Here is a 17,695-nt window from a genome sequence, read left to right on the forward strand (position 1 = left end):
AGTTTAGTTTCTCAGTAGTGCGCGGGAACGTAGAGGGCGCATGCGGCGGCAATCTTGGGGCCCCGTAAGTACAATGCGTACGAGAAAGTCCCAACTGACTCAAGCTTCAAGGGAGACCTATTACTCGCGTGACGGGGTCTCCCAAACTGCTCAAGCAGGAGGGTCTTGTAGATGCAGAATCCACCGCCTTTTCGCCTTACACCTCATAAGGTGTATTATAGCGTATACATAGCCGATTTTCATTAATTTCGAATCCATTTCATTTTGCGGCTCTTGCCGTAAATTTGTCTTTTTGCTGCGGACAATAAATAAAATGGGTAAATTGAGAACATCACGCATTAAACAATTTTTTCATGCTTAAATAACGCAGTAAACACGACAAAAGGAAGACGGGAGACGACACGAGCGCTGACTCTCAGCTGGTTATTTTGTTCTGTAAAAGTATATAAAGGCGCAGGACTCGAGGAACAACCCCAAAAACAGAAGAAGAAAGGTTAAAACTTAAAAATCATACTGCGCATGCACATCACAGTCGAGTCATGACTCTTCTTCAGCGAAATTCGAAGACTATCTTCCATAGTAGACGGCACTCCTCTATCTCCTGAACCTCACCCAATTGCCAAGAAAGCCTGACTCATTTTCTACCAAACTGATAGATGGTGAAGCAACACACTCATCTGCTTCCTTCCTGATCACACAGGCCTCGACCAACTCTCTACATATCCAAACAGGGTTATTAAACAGGACACTTGTCTTATCTACTCGGGGAAGCAATCGTTGCACTCACTGGAATGCAAAGCCAAGTTGTACGACACGGCTACTTTTTTCACCAAACTGTGATGCTCGAACAAATGCTCATTGCTTCCCCACTTAAAAAGACAAGTCTCGTGCTTATTCACCCTGATCGAATTTGTATGGAGATGGTGGAGGCCTTTATGATCAGGAAGGAAGCAGATGAGCGCGTTTGTTCGCCATCCATCAATTTCGTAGATAAGGAGTCAGGCTTTCTTGGCAACTGTGTGAGGTCCAGAATATAGCGGAGTGCTGTTTACTATGGAATATAGGCTTCGAATTTCGCTGAAACAGATGTCATAACTCGACTATGATGTGCATGCGCAGTATGTTTTTTTTTTTTTTTTTTTAATCTTTGTTCTTCTGTTTTTTGGATTGTTCACTGTGTCCTGCGCCTTCATATACTTTTCCGAGAATGTAATGATCAGTTGTTAGTCAGCGTCTGTGTCGTCTCTAGTCTTCCTTATGTCCTGTTTACTGCGCTTCTTAAGCATGAACCCTTACAAACTACTTGAGGGGATGTTTGTACCGCGACAAAAAAACAGACAAGGGACAGAAGACGAACGGGACAAGCGCTACTCTCAACTGGTTTATTCAGTTGTCTGTTGTTGTCTGTTTTTTGTCGCGCTACAAACATCCCCTCAAGCAAAATGAACCAACTCGCCCAGCAAAAAGTTTTATTGAACCGTACAAACTAGCATAGTGTTATGTTCTCGTAAACAAATCTTTGCATTTTTTTGTATACCGATGTGCCAGAAAAAAGAAAACGCATAGCGAGGTTGACTGAAACTCATCTGCGTTCTAACTTTTTTGTCCTGAATCCGTTTGAACCGGTTCGGGACGGTCCGAACCGGTTTGAACCGGAACGGAATGGCCCTCTGGAGCCGAACCCGGAACTGAACCCGAAAAGCGTGAACCCGAACCGAACCCGAAAAAATTCCGGTTCGACACCCTGACCATAGCTGTGGCCGCGAAGAACACCACCGAGGAATAGCCCACAGGCAAACCCTTTATTGGGGACTCCCAAATTCGGATGGCCTTCGAATTCGGTTGCGCACAAGAAGCAACGGCAGGCAGCAGGCACGGGGAACAAGCACAGGAAACAGGCACAGGCGAACAGTTCGGGACACCTGGACCGCCGTGGTAATATGTCCGCTCTCCAGCGTCTCGCTCTCAACTCTCTTCTCTGTCTCTTGCGCGCGCGGCCAACGCGGCCGACGAAACTGATAGGTGTGGGTAAGGAGGGCTGCCCACGTGATGACGCGTGGACGCGGGCACCTTCCATCCGCTTCCGCCGCTGCCGCGGCGAGAGGGGGGCGGGGAGGGGGCGGCAGGGTAATAGCCGCGGTAGGCCATGAGAGCGAGAAGGGTGCATCCGGAGGGCGAAGGGCAACATGGATCCCCATAAAATGTAATATTTCCTTCTCATTCTTGCGCCGGGCGCGCGTCCAAATTGTTCAGGCGTGCAGATAGTTTTCCAGAAAGCTCGAATCCTTCTGATCCGCCGCCGCCGCCGCGCGAGCGAACTGGAGAGGTCATCACTCTGCACCCTCAAGGCTACGACCTCTCCATCGGCAATGAGTAGCATTTACTCCTACCTTCTCGATTATTCGATGACACGCGTGGATATGTGTCCTTTGGCGCCGCGCCGGCGACCGGAATGGAGCGGGCAGCAACACATAGTAGGTTAGGCGTCCTCCGGGGTTCTTCACTGTTGTATAATTCTCTACGGCCCGCATTAGCGAGATTGCTTCCGCGCCGCCCGGTCTTCCGAACGTGCGCCGAATTTTGTTACACACGTGATACTGCCCCTGTGACGCTTTTATTTCCAAATCATCGTTGTCTAACATCAGTACACATCCCCAGCACATTTGTCGTCGTACACACCACACCGCGTTCACTTCATGTGCCTCTAACGCGCTTCAACCAACGACCCTTCGTGGCGTATGCATTGGGTTACCACCTGGCACACAGAGGGCCTGGGTCTGAACAGAAATGGCGGCGAATTTATTTTTTATTGCGAAAGCAATACTGCTCGAGGTTTCCGCTCTTGGCCGTCATCCCGGAGTATCCACCATTGACCTTTAGCGTGACCTATGTGTGACGTCATACCAGCTGCGGAAAACCGGGGCCCCAACTCGGCTCGTCGCGATCGTCCCAGCGAATCCTCCATGCCGCAACTGCGCGCCGCTGCCGTGGGGGAGGCGCTCGCTCTACGTGACGTCATGCCACCTGTTGAAAAGCGGCCCCCCAACTTTGCCGGATTAGTAGCGTGTTCCACCAGGCATCGGGTCCAGGAGCACCGCCGCTGTGCTTACGGAGGAAGGAACGTGGGCCGGAGACGGGGAGTAGGGGAAGTGAAGGAAAAACTGTATTTACATAATTACATGATTATTTACAAAAATGACAAACAAGGTAAAAACTGAGAAGTCTCAGGGAAACGTTGATGGAATCGCTCAGGGAGTCGCTCCGGGAATTGCTCCTCGATGAACGTGTCGAGCGCTTTTAAATAGACCCTCCCGAGATCTTCCCGCCTTTTCCGACCAATCGTAGGGACGTCGTCCGGGTGCTCCAAGGTCGTTCACCGCTTCCTAGTCTTCCTCGGCTGAGGCCCCTGGATACTCGGAAGTGGCCCGTCAGGCCAGGTGGATTCCATATCTTGTTTCGAGGAAACGCCAAGGGCGAACACCTGCAGCGTCGTCACCTCCCTTCATCCGCTGAGGCCCTTGGATACTCGGAAGTGTCCAGAAGATCGTGTTGTCGGGCTAGTCGTTTCTGGCCAGGTGGATTCCATATCTTGTTCCAAGGAAATGCCCCAAAGGCGAACACCTGCAGCGGCGTCACCCCGCTGTTGACAAAAGAGCGAGGCGTGGTTGAATGGCAGACGCTCGTCTCCGCAGGTGTCAGCAGGCGTTTGAGTCATTGTTACCCTGGTAGAGGCACACACAAGGTCGCAGGGTCAATACTGCTGCGTTGGGGAACTCCGGAAAACACGTCGTGGCACTTAGACAGAAGTGGTGGTACGAGGAATCCAGGAGTCGAATGCGTCCCTCGTGTTCGGTTCCACCTGTCAAGAGGTTGCATGGGAGCGCGTGCATGCAGAAAGACCGCCTTCGCAGAACCACACACTGCCTCTGCGAATGGCCTATGTGGATACAGGTGTGACGGGAACACACAAAGAGAGTTAGGGGGGGGGGGGGGGGTAGAAACACAACAGCACGTCCGCCGCCCGAAGAGGTCTCGCAGTGGTTGCAGCCAACGCTGCTGCGCGCAGAGACCTGGAGTTGTGTCCGTTCAGCTTTTGGTCACAGCTGGGCCCAAAGGTTCTTCTTGCTTCATTGACAACTGTAACGGTCTCAACCAGCAAAGTACAAAGCCCAACAAGCAGAAAGCGCCAAACCAACTTTAAGACCTGCCAAACTCTCTGCGGTCAACAAAACCTCCATCGAGTAAATGAGCTGTCGCGTGAAATCTACGTCCTGCCCAGAAAGTTTCCAAGTTTGAACAAACCAGAATAGAGAGAGCTTGTTTAGCCAAAAGGGGGGGAAAATTCCTAAGATTTTGAAGGGTGCCGTAGCACGGTTTATGTTACAGAAAGCCACCTCCCGTGAGAGCAAAAGGGAAGGTGGAGCTGCTGAAGACACATACAAAACAGACAAAAAAAAATGATTCCCGCTAAAGCAAAAAAAAAAAGGAAATACAAATTTGCCTAGCGGATTAACGTCTGAGGAGTCAGGAAAGGGCATTACACGGGAAAGCTTCGGTTGTGGTCATCAAAGTTGCCATTACCTCGCATTTTTCTGCAACGCATGTATACTGAGTCCCGCAATGCCAAGCTCCAAAATTTCGCCCTGAGTTAAATGAACAAAAGAAAAAAAAAGCATTAAACTCAATATGAGATTATGCCTCGTATCCAACCCCTTGCGCGGCCGCGGTCCGAAAGCTGCTTTAGCAGATGAGACATTACATAATGCTAGGAATTTCAGCTTGCATTTCTGTACAGGAGAGTTAAATGAACAAAAATAGACAAGCATTCAACTCAAGACGGGACTATTCCTCGAATCCGCCTACAAACATCGTTGCGACTCAAGGAATTTACTGGTTCCTATTCTTCAGCCGCCCCTTTCGCGGCCGCGGTCCGACAGCTGCTTTAGCAGATGAGACATTACATAATGCTAGGAATTTCAGCCTGCATTCCTGTACAGGAGAGTTAAATGAACAAAAGAAACAAGCATTCAACTCAAGACGGGATTATTCCTCGAATCCGCCTACAAACAGCGTTGCGACTCAAGGAATTTACTGGTTCCTATTCTTCAGCCGCCCCCTGCGCGGCCGCGGTCCGATAGCTGCTCTAGCAGTTGCAACAGGACACAAGGCTAGGAATTTCAGCTTGGGACCCTTAACTGTTCCTCGTCCAAGTCTCGCGGTTCTGAAGTTTGGCTGACGCTCAGAAAGCAGAACGCGAGAAACGAACGAACGAGTGCGAATGCCGTGCCCGCGTATCCGTCTCTCTCGGATTGGGTTCGCGCGTTGCGTTCTCTTGGCTTGTGTTCCCACGGGGCGAGTGCGAACTCTTGAGCACCGAGGTGCCAAATTGGGGCGGCTACGCGGTTCGGATTTCAGTCGAGCAGTCAACAAGAGCCGCACTTTCCCCTTAATTAAATCTTCCCGTTTGGCCACCTCTGTGCGCTGCCGCTCCGTGGAAACCTTCGCTGTTGATTTGCCTGGCGCGTCACTAGGAATCGCTGAACCGTCACAGGTAAAGTCGCTGGCGTACGCCTCATCATCAGTTTGTAAAAGTGCCTGCTCTAGCTCACCACCGTGAGAATTTATCAGGCTTACTGGGTCATGTTTGCCCTCGTCAACTACGTGCTCTGCTGGCGCTGCGAATTCTGGAGCCTTCGGAATGGTGAGGGCCTGCACAGCGTTATCTCCAAAACTAAGGCCCTTTTCTTTGGGCAGCATATCCGAGCGATTTGATAAAATCGAGGGTTGCTGCTTAGGCAGGTTTTGGGAGACGGCTGCCTCGGTCAGACGCGAGCGGGCTCTCGATCGCGACGCGGGCAGTAAGTTGGTCGTGTTGGATACCTTTCCTATCCTTATACTGGCGGTATAGCGGGCCAGAACGGAGTTGGAAAGTTATGTTCTTCCGGGACACACCCATGTCACTTTGGTGACTGAAGTTTCGTAGAGTTTGGTCTTTCTCTTGCTCAGCGGTGAACGTTTCCCTGTCCACACGAAGGAGTTCGAGAAAGCCATCCGAGTGGGGCAACATAAGATCGGTATTCAATTCCTCACCTAGCCCCAGCTCATCACTTGCGCCTGATTCGGAAGACTCACTATCGCCTGCACTACTATCAGTACTCTTTACCCCTGTGCTACAAGTGAGTAAGTCCTGGGCTGGCTCGTCATTGCGGACATGTGTATGATGTGTATAAGGTGAAGCTGCAACGATGCGCAGCAGCTAAGAAGCGGCGGCGTGCGGAAGAAACGTACGAAGAGCGGGAACAACGTTTAGCTAAACGGCGTGCATATTATGCAGCCAGGCGAATGCGTTCAACATCTCTTGATCTGGGTGCTTGCTTTCGCAATACACTAGGCTTAACCAAGCTAAGCCTCTGCCAGTTTTTTCGAAAGAGGTCACGTGACGGACACGCTCTGCCGACACTCTTTGCTGACAGACCCTGTACACGTCACTCATGAGACAAGAAATGCTTTCGTATTAATATCTTCCAGTTTTGCAGTTAGCGCATGCGAACAATCCGAACGACATCGTCATGGCTGTCTTAGGTCTGCCTGCGGCCTCGATGGGTACCTGATGGTGGCAAGCTTCCACTAGGTCCGCCTTGCTAGAGAGGGTGCAGCCATCAAGGTGTGATCCCGGATGCGAGGCAGCGGATAGGTGCAGTGGACGGTCCTGGGGTTCAACGCTCGATGGTCCCGACACGGACGCCAATCACCTGTGTCTTGCCGTGAGATCCTGCGGTGAAACCCACGCGCTTGATGACGGGCGTATAGTTCCGAGCACAGCTTGGGGTAAGTTTGGTGATATCTAGGCAATCACCAAACAGGTGAGGAGTTGGTCTGCGACTGGTGGGCTGTGAGCGACAGTGTGATGCGTCAAAGTGTGCTTTGGCGGCTAGGTGAAGTTGCATGGTTCTCTGAAGTCCGCAACTTCTACCAGCGCCTTCTGAAACAGAGACGAAGGTATTGGTGCCCGGAGGCCGAGGTGGGGAGGCGAAACACTACTCTAGGGATACATAGACGAGTCAGACCACCTGTCAATCGATGATGGCGCACGATGACATCCAAGCCGGAGTACGAGAGGCAATCTCGGTTGGTTGGACAAATATAGGTAAGGCGCAACTGAGACAGGCCGAATGGTGTAGACAGTCTGAACGCTTATTCAGAACTGAAGATCTTTAGTGCTATCATGCAATAATAAGCGGAAACGGGCAGAACCAACACGTGGCACTACACCAAAGGTTGACAAAGTAGGATAAAAACATTGCGGACCTATTCAACATGTACCGACTAGCTCAGTAAAGTACCTGTTTGCAATCGGGTGGATGACGTCAGGAGATGAACTCCCAACAAGAAGTTGGACAGAGTCCCAAGCCGAGTGTGAGGGAGCAAAGACCGTACGTGGCTACTGGTGACAGGTTTTACTGCACGTAGAGACTGTCCTGTCAACTCGGAACGACATGGCGGGCGCAGGCTGAAGTGTCGATGAGTAACCCAGCTCCGGAGAGCTTGTCGGTTGCCACGAAAAGAGGTCAGCACGCGGTGTTTCCCGACCAGGAATGGAACAGGAAGACGTGCACATTGTGGCGCGATGTCGCTTGACAAACACAAAGGAGAGCTTCCGGAGGGCGGAGACTCAGGAGCATTGATGAGGGCCTCGAGGCTTGAAATCGCCGGTTCTGCTGTAGGCAGGACAGCGGTGATCAATGTGGAGGCCACTGGAAACTTGGCCGGGCCGGCTGCTGCGAGGTCAAGGCTGCGGAAGGCGCTGTAGGAACAGCTCTCGAAGCAGCGCGGTGTAGGTGGTGACGTAGCGGTGGCGCTCACTCTTGAGCTGTCGCATCTGTTACATGATCTGGAAGAAGTGCCGCTCGTAAGGAGCAGCTGGAGGCGAGAGAGTTCCTACGACATAGTTTTTATCTTGCTCTTGAGGCGCTTATACGGCGTATCTCCCAAATGGTTTGCAGAGAACATCCGCCGGGTCACTGGCCACCTATGGGGTAAGCGCGGAGACGACATGACAGTAGAAGGCTGAACTGTATCTCCACCTGGAGAAATCACTCTTGTGGGTTCTGGTTCCAGACGAATGGGAGGCGAAACCCAAGCGACGAGACAGGGTGCGAGTCCGATCCTGAGGGCTCGCTGCCGGTATCGGTCCTTGTCCTAGGACCCAACTTGGGAGCGAAGAAATCGGGACACGTGTCGACAATACAACCTAACGGCCATGCCGTGGCGTCACAGGCGCACGGTCTTCTTCTTCGTTCGACCGCTCTTTTAGACGGAGCAAAGGAGAGCTCTACATTCTCATTTTTCCCTTTCATGGCGTCAACCCACCTCGCCCCGTATCGGTGAAATTGAATCTACACATTATTTTCCTGGTTTCATTGCAGATATCGAGCTCAAAAGAATCCTCAAAAAGCCTGACATGACGGAAGCCAACAGCCGCTGAAACTAAGAAGCATAGGGGATGTATTTTTTTAGTTCGTTGTTTTTCATCAGTGGCATATTAATAAAAGTAGAGGAAACACAACCACATGTCGCCGTTGGGAAACGAACCGACGGCCTAAGAATTTGACGTCCGGTGCTCTACCAACTGAGCTACGTCGACGGCTTTCCAATCTTCTGCTTTCGGGGGTATTTATGTGTACTGTCAGCGAACGTTGAGATTATTCTCCAGCGCCACCCTCGTCCATACCGCCAGACGTACAGTCGCGGGTAAAAAAGGTTAGCACACACGAAGGAACACCAGAGCGCCGGAATGACAACGCGTGGCGCTGCGGGTGGCGAAGAGGCTGATAACGAGAGTGCCGGGCCGTTCCCATTCTACAGTATTAGGGGGGTTCAGCGGACTGCCACGGACAGCAGAATTACTGGCTAAAAGCAGCGCTATCATCTATTGTTCCCGCGAGTTCCTTTTGACAAACCATCGCGGACATAAAAAAAAGCAGTAATAAAAAGAAGCAATCTTTGCTGATGATAACCGAGCCAATATAAATGCCGCAAGCACAGTCACGTAGGGTCGGCACTTCAACGCTCGGGCGGTGCACGCTTGATAAAGCTTACTTCCTGCCGTCCCCCCCTAGGCTGCAAACATGGAAGCGGCCCGTTAGGCAGGTCAGCGTAGCGCAGCGCCGCGTGGTGAGATATACGAATTCTAATCGCCTGTGATCTGTGCTAATATTTTTTCCACGCGACTGTACTCCGTCCTGTATTACCGCGAGTGCCACGTAGGAACGTGGTCGAATGGTGAGGGCGGGAGCCGGGCGAGAACCCTTTTATGCTACCTCTGGCATCAAGGTTGCCCGATTCGAGACGCTCGCTATACTGTTAAGACATCCCCTACGCTCCTTGGTTTCGGTGGCTGTTGACTTCTGTCGTGTCTGCCATAACGAGCACCTCTTTTCCCTTCGCTTGTGTCCTCAGAAGCCTCGCCTGAGGTCTTTCTCGAGGTCTTCCAGAGCTGTGGCCGCGGTTCTTTTCGCAAATACATTCGACGTGAGGGAATAGCAGCAGGAAAATCACAACAGTCGGCCGTTTGAATCATCAACGGCATGGCAGTCTTGGAGCACAGGAAATCGCAGTATGGTCATGAAATAAATACCACCAACTTGCAGCAAAAAGTTACAGACAGCGAAGCAGGCCGTGCTGCTAACACCGCTGCTTAACAGCAGATGAAGAGTTCAGATGTAGAGGCAGAACAAAATAAACAGGCTCAAAGGAAGACAAACTTTCAGGGAGAAAAAATTGAAAACAGGGCTTGCTCTCAACCACTACAAGTGTCGTAGACGTGTCGGCAATACTATCTGCCAACTGCCAACAGAGAACTGGAAGGTGCTCCTCACAAAAAGAGCGAAACAGTTCTGGTCGGAAACCGATATTAGGCTACTGCTCATTTGCTGCCACGGACAGAACGTGCTAACCATGGGCACATAGGCGACGTGGTTTTTCATTCGACACGTTGTCCGTGTTCGTGTTTACACAGAACCCAGTGGAAACGCACTTCTTGTGGGGGAAAGCCACGGTCCGCTCACAGTGAGTGCTCGAGAAGTGTAGCTTCCACCTGGCCTACTTTTGAACGTCGCCACACTGTCTCAAGGAAAAGGGCTACACTTTCCCACACCTGAACGGCACATGTTGGTATTTTAGTAATTTTTTATACGGGGCATTAAAAGAGGGTCCACAGGGCGGTCAATTATATGTAGTGCCGTGCTGCGCACGGAATGCACACGATACACCTATAGGTATGATGGACAAAGAATAAAACCAAGCATTGTTTGCTATACAACAATAAAGATAACGCTTAGCAGGACACCATGCCTAAGAAAGTGCATCAAGACAGCGGTGCTGTTCCGCTATGCTCTATGCGCTGTTACTTCTCGCCGGGATGTGTGAACATTCATGCACTGATGCACAATAAGGTCGATGAGAGCACAGCAGAGCAGAAGAGGCTTGTAGCGCGAAATTTAGCAGCAGCAGCTGAGCTCAGTTGGCTCCACGTTGGTGGCACATAAGAATGTTCTGAACACCACCCTCCGGCCTGAGCTGCACTTTGGACAGCGGCTGTTTGAGGGGAGTAGTGCCAACAGCATTCGCTGTGTAATAATACTGTGGAGAGGGATTCAACGTCAGTCGGTGTTCCGTACGGCTATGCACGTGGCGTTACTTGAAGGTGCTTCGCGATGTAAAGCGACACTAACTTTCAACTTCGCCACAGCGAAGTGATTGTGGCCCGCTTCGCGAATTCACGCAGACAGGCTTCTCGGCGGCGCCTTTAAGACACCCACTCGCCGAGGCCTGTAACGAGCGCGTCTGTTAACTGGTTCACTTTACACAGGCGCAAAACACATTTACATTACATTTATAAGCGAATTTTACGGCTGCAAATACTGTTGATATTAAGTGTGTTCTTTCTGTCAACACAAGAGCTGGCTGTTGGACGGTGGTAGAATCATTGCACAGCACTGCGCGATGTGCTGTGTATGGTTATGTGATGGAATGGTTGCTTTATTTGGTGCAGACGAACTCGTTTCTAATAGATGATGATGCTCTAAGAAAACAAGTTGAATCGGCCGCTCAATTTGAGGGTAAGGAATTCCATTAGTCACCTGTATACCTTGGTTCGTGCAGCTGGAAACGTAATCAGGCGAGCCTAGAAAATATGCTGTCCAAGCTGAAAATTCACGAGCAACAACTACACACGACCCAAGCAGCTGTAGCGTACTGGGGAACACGCTGATCAGTGTCGTTTTTAGTACAAAAGCAATATTCCGATGGGTAAACCCCGAGCAAAATCTTGCGATGTTTGTATGCTTGCGGTGTTTGTGCCAAGTGAGAAGACTACATAAAAATAAAGCAAGTAAATATCGCCGACTGGGATTCAAACCAACGCCGGAGCGAACAGAGCACTAAGCTGCTGCGGAACACGCTTCGTGTTAAACTGCAACACACCCCCACCCTGTGCATTGCACATCGCAGCCTTCATCAACTAATACTACTATCAAACTAATTCAAACCAGTATTCGAGCTTTCAGCTATGCAAGCATCGTCGTGGGTAACGTTAAGGCACAAACACGTCACTAGAGCACTACGCGGTGACATTGACGCTGCAGAAACGCGTCCGTGGAGCATAGGCAGCCGCCGCACATTGGCTAAATTGGCACTAAAAATAAAAAAGTTGAGGACGTGCATAACTGGCTCCCTTGGTCAGCGGACACCGCCATCGCGCTTTTGATCAACACTGTTCCCACTTCGAGTTACCGATCAGTTCGCCCTCGCCCTACAATAAGCTTGCCGTTCCGGCTAGCTCAGTTGGTAGAGCGACTGCTACGGTGAAGCGGTGGTCCCGGGTTCCAACCCCGGACTAGGAGGAGTTTTTCTTTAACGGCGAGGTTTCTGAGAACGCTGTACGGCTTTCCTTTTGGGCCGTATGGCTGCACTTGGGTGGAGACCAATCAGCGATTACTGCCTTATTACAAATCGCGCTTTCAGGTGCGTGTTGGTGGTGTCCACCTGCAAAAGGCGGCTTTCGCACAATATTTCGTGCTTAGCAACGCTGAACCGCCAGACATTGTTTTAGCAAGAATCCAGAACATGCCTGCGCGGTACCATGATAAGGTCTTGTTCTTAATATACGCAGCCTAGTTAAGATTTAGCACCGCCAAAGGAGGGCCTCGGCCAAAACGAAGCACACCTGAACGAGAGAAATCAGTTGCATTAGTGACCACTTATTTCTTGGACCCTGAGGGTTTGCGCAATGGGCGTCATCTCTCTCCTCAGGTGCGAGCCTCCTTCCCCGGACCGGACGGACGCGCCCCCGGCCCTCGGCGCGGCGGCTTTTCTTTGATCGCGGGCATTCCTCGAATAAACTGGCGTCCACGTGAAGTGCTTACTATCTCCACGGCTGCGCCAGCAGGAACAGGTTCTCGACCAGTTTTGACGGAATTTACGTCATGATTGCATAAAACTATCGACGTCTTGGTTTCGGGCCTTTTCATACCACCGAGAACGGTTTTTTCCATTCATTTGCCAGCTAATCCGCAGAGACCACTGAGCTTTCCGACCACCGTAGGTAAGTGTGCAGCGTTCCGGCTTCGACTTTTTGTTTCGACCAAAGAAGCTCTAATTTTGTCGAGGTGAAAATGGTGCACACCCATAGCTAATAATAGCGCAGCAAGGAAATTCTTAGATTTCTGCAATAGCATGAACCTCACTCAAGCTATACTAGAACCCACCCGCGTAACTGATAATTGCGCGAATATCCTAGACCTCTTATCGGCAAATCACCCAGACAGTGTTCAGCCCATTACTTACCTGCCTGAAATCAGCGACCACAAAGTTATTCATGCTAACATTGTCCTCAAACCAACGCGCCGACGAAAACTCAATAAAACTATTCGCCTTTGTGACAAAGGAAATGATGACATGATTAATAATGAACTCAATGCGTTTTTTCTACTTGTTGCTTCACGTTTTCATTCCCAGCCCATTCAAGAAAACTGGTCGTTATTCAAAAATAAACTAGAAATTCTAACCAATCAGTTCATCCCCCGTTTTAGTTTTCAGGAAAATTCCCATAAGCCGTGGTTCACTAGAACACTTAAACGTTTAGAAAACAAGAAGAAGCATCTTTACCGTTCAGCCAGGTTTCGCAGTACTAATTGCGCATGGAAAAAATACCACGAGGCCGAAAAATCATATCTCTCCGCTATTCGTTACGCTAAATATACGTTTTTCCACTCAGACCTACCCAATCTGTTAACAAGTAACCCGAGAAAATTTTGCAAGTCATAAACCCACATCATGCAACTCAGATAACGCTCTCAGATGAGTCAAGTGCAGTCTTCACTGAAGCCGAGTGTGCCACCATCTTCAATGCTGCCTTCGCATCTGTATTTACTAACGAGACTGAAAGGCCTTTTTTTGTTTGTTTATTTCTCCTTCGGGCAACATACAGGTATTGCCCACGAGGCAAGACAAAAGGAGGTGCTAAACCTCCTGACTGGGTCCTGTCCTCGCCTGGGTACAGCAGCAGGAGCGGTATTGCATTATACAACAAAAAAAGGCTGTCTTTGCCATCACTTACACGACAGACGCATCATAAACAGTTCTTGCAAATATATCCAGATAATAAAATAATAATACGCACTAAATCATATACAAAAATGGTACAGAAATGCAATACATTAGGGTTGTTCGAACCGACATAACATTACATCAAACGGAACCAGAAGTAAGCATTTTGTCGTCTAGGACACAACGTTAAACAAAAAGAAAGACGAACAGATGCGTTTAAAACCACTGGGCGTGGAACTATTTTTAGCAGCATCTATTACAAACGGATGAGAATTACACAACAACATGATTTGGTTTGGTTTGGTTTATGGGGTTTAACGTCCCAAAGCGACTAAGGCTATTAGAGACGCCGTAGTGGAGGGCTCCGGAAATTTCGACCACCTGGGGTTCTTTAACGTGCACTGACATTGCACAGTACACGGGGCTCTAGAATTTCTCCTCCAAAGAAATTGAACCGCCGCGGCCGGGATCGAACCCGCGTCTTTCGGGTCAGCAGCCGAGCACCATAACCACTGAGCCACCGCGGCGGCACAACATGATTTGGTGCTCAATTGATTGTGTGCCGTAGTTAGTAAGAGGCCTATTTACCACAACAGAAGTCTGACGCAAGCTGTAACCAGTAAATCTATTTTGGTACGTGTTAAAAAAATTAATGTAATTTGTTTTTATTTCGTTAAAAATAAACATACATATTTTGAGTTCATACATGGTTTTCACAGGGATCATTCGAGACTGTGTATTTGCCCAGCAACTATTTGTGTTGTTTCCTGCAGGTAAAAGTAACCGAGCTGCACGCGACTGCAGGGCTGATATTTTTTCTAAGTCAGTTTTGTTACAAGTACCCCAGATAAGAAGACAATAACTGATGCGAGAATGGATAACTACATTCCCATATAGTTTCGATACTACATTCCCAAATAGGTTGTACTATGCCACCAGTCATTTTCTTGTCATCAGGTATTTCGTCCTTAATAGAAAATATGAAGCTGTCGTCTTCATCCGGCATGGACAATATTAACTCCAAGCTCCTGAAGAATACCAGGGATATTTCTGCTGAATTTGTATGCTTGCTTTTCTCATCAGGACGAATACCAGATGACTGGAAAAGTGGTAAGGTCGTTCCAGTCTTCAAATCAGGCAAGAAAGATTCACCTCTTAATTACCGACCCATTTCTCTTACAAGCATACCCTGCAAACTCATGGAACACGTCATTTACACAAACATCATGACCTTCCTCGACTCTAACAACTTTTTTCATCCGTCACAACACGGTTTTAGAAAAGGTCACTCATGTGAAACACAGCTCGTTATTTTTGTTCATGATATGCATGCTAATCTTGACACTAACCTGCAGACCGATGCCATCTTCCTAGATTATGCAAAAGCGTTCGACAAGGTACCACACAAACGATTACTACTAAAACTGTCATACTTGAACTTGCCTATCGATATTTTAAAATGTATAGAAGAATTCCTCGCTAATCGCACGCAGTTTGTCACTATTAACGATCACAATTCTAACTCCATTCCTGTAACATCTGGTGTCCCTGAAGGCTCTGTACTCGGTCCACTTCTGTTTTTAATTTATATTAATGACTTGCCAGGCAACATCAATTCTAAAATTCGCATGTTCGCAGATGGCTGCGTCATTTACCGCTCAGTTACTACCATTAACGACCAAACTTCTCTCCAGGAGGACCTTAACCGCATTCAGGAATGGTGTGACGTTTGGTTAATGGAACTTAACCCACATAAGTGTAAACGCATGTCTTATCACCGCCGCCATAATCCGCTTGATTTCCCATACGTAATTAGTAACGTCCCTGTACAGACTTGTCTATCATATAAGTATTTAGGTGTCACCTTGGGTAACGACTTGTCCTGGAGTGCACACATCACTAATATTATCTCATCTGCTAATAGAAAACAAGCAAACAAGGGAAGGGGAATGAGGGGCTCGTTATAAATATGAAAGAAGCCAACAGCCACAGAAACCAAGGGGCACAGGGGATTTTTAATTTTTTTATTTGATTTTTTATTTTGTGGTGTTGATCAATTTAGATATTACTGAACATGTTGTCACTTAAAGCTAATTGATTAGAAAAGCAGAAGAAAAAACAACCACTGCCGCCGGTGGGATCCGAACCCACGACCTCCGAATTACGCGTCCGGTGCTCTACCTCTGAGCTACGGCGACGGCTGTCAAATCTTCTGCTTTCGGGGGTATTTATGTTTTACAAGTAACCTAACCTTGAGAGTGTTCATCAGCGCCACCCACGTTCAGAAGCGGCGGACGTAGAACGTCCTGAGTTACCGCAGGTGTGACGTAGAACGTCATCGAACGGAGAGGGTGGAAGCTGCGTGAGAACCCTCTTATGCTTCCTATGGTGTCAAGGCTGCCAGAACCGAGGCCCTCACTAAGCAATTAAGCAAACAATGGAAGGGGAATGAGGGGCTCGTTATAAATATGAAAGAAGCCAACAGCCACAGAAACCAAGGGGCACAGGGGATTTTTAATTTTTTTATTTGATTTTTTATTTTGTGGTGTTGATCAATTTAGATATTACTGAACATGTTGTCGCTTAAAGCTAATTGATTAGAAAAGCAGAAGAAAAAACAACCACTGCCGCCGGTGGGATCCGAACCCACGACCTCCGAATTACGCGTCCGGTGCTCTACCTCTGAGCTACGGCGACGGCTGTCAAATCTTCTGCTTTCGGGGGTATTTATGTTTTACAAGTAACCTAACCTTGAGAGTGTTCATCAGCGCCACCCACGTTCATAAGCGGCGGACGTAGAACGTCCTGAGTTACCGCAGGTGTGACGTAGAACGTCATCGAACGGAGAGGGTGGAAGCTGCGTGAGAACCCTCTTATGCTTCCTATGGTGTCAAGGCTGCCAGAACCGAGGCCCTCACTAAGCAATTAAGCAAACAAGGGAAGGGGAATGAGGGGCTCGTTATAAATATGAAAGAAGCCAACAGCCACAGAAACCAAGGGGCACAGGGGATTTTTAATTTTTTATTTGTTTTTTTATTTTGTGGTGTTGATCAATTTAGATATTACTGAACATGTTGTCGCTTAAAGCTAATTGATTAGAAAAGCAGAAGAAAAAACAACCACTGCCGCCGGTGGGATCCGAACCCACGACCTCCGAATTACGCGTCCGGTGCTCTACCTCTGAGCTACGGCGACGGCTGTCAAATCTTCTGCTTTCGGGGGTATTTATGTTTTACAAGTAACCTAACCTTGAGAGTGTTCATCAGCGCCACCCACGTTCATAAGCGGCGGACGTAGAACGTCCTGAGTTACCGCAGGTGTGACGTAGAACGTCATCGAACGGAGAGGGTGGAAGCTGCGTGAGAACCCTCTTATGCTTCCTATGGTGTCAAGGCTGCCAGAACCGAGGCCCTCACTAAGCAATTAAGCAAACAAGGGAAGGGGAATGAGGGGCTCGTTATAAATATGAAAGAAGCCAACAGCCACAGAAACCAAGGGGCACAGGGGATTTTTAATTTTTTTATTTGATTTCTTATTTTGTGGTGTTGATCAATTTAGATATTACTGAACATGTTGTCGCTTAAAGCTAATTGATTAGAAAAGCAGAAGAAAAAACAACCACTGCCGCCGGTGGGATCCGAACCCACGACCTCCGAATTACGCGTCCGGTGCTCTACCTCTGAGCTACGGCGACGGCTGTCAAATCTTCTGCTTTCGGGGGTATTTATGTTTTACAAGTAACCTAACCTTGAGAGTGTTCATCAGCGCCACCCACGTTCATAAGCGGCGGACGTAGAACGTCCTGAGTTACCGCAGGTGTGACGTAGAACGTCATCGAACGGAGAGGGTGGAAGCTGCGTGAGAACCCTCTTATGCTTCCTATGGTGTCAAGGCTGCCAGAACCGAGGCCCTCACTAAGCAATTAAGCAAACAAGGTTTTTTAGGACGTCACCTCCGCCATGCCCCCGAAAATGTAAAATTACTAGCATACAAAACGCTTGTCAGATCAAAATTAGAATATGCCTCACCTATTTGGAGCCCGCATCATGCTTACCTTATCAACGCACTTGAAGCAGTACAAAACAGA

At 48.9% G+C, this 17,695-nt stretch overlaps 2 protein-coding genes across 2 annotated transcripts in view; both read left to right on the plus strand.

Annotated features, from left to right (window-relative positions):
- Positions 1-12,513, plus strand: part of LOC149349102 (prolactin-releasing peptide receptor-like) — a 77,865-nt gene extending 65,352 nt beyond the window's left edge. The window contains exon 4 of the mRNA XM_089575404.1: positions 12,313-12,513. Coding sequence (XP_089431530.1) covers positions 12,313-12,379 — 67 coding nt within the window. The 3' untranslated portion in view covers positions 12,380-12,513. The remainder of the gene's footprint in view (positions 1-12,312) is intronic.
- The window catches only part of LOC149349101 (prolactin-releasing peptide receptor-like), a 178,131-nt gene that overhangs the window by 103,739 nt on the left and 56,697 nt on the right, over positions 1-17,695 (plus strand). The window lies entirely within an intron of this gene.

Source organism: Amblyomma mixtum, chromosome 3, assembly GCF_055824585.1.
Source record: "Amblyomma mixtum isolate Tamu chromosome 3, ASM5582458v1, whole genome shotgun sequence".
In the NCBI taxonomy this organism is placed as follows: Eukaryota; Metazoa; Arthropoda; class Arachnida; order Ixodida; family Ixodidae; genus Amblyomma; species Amblyomma mixtum.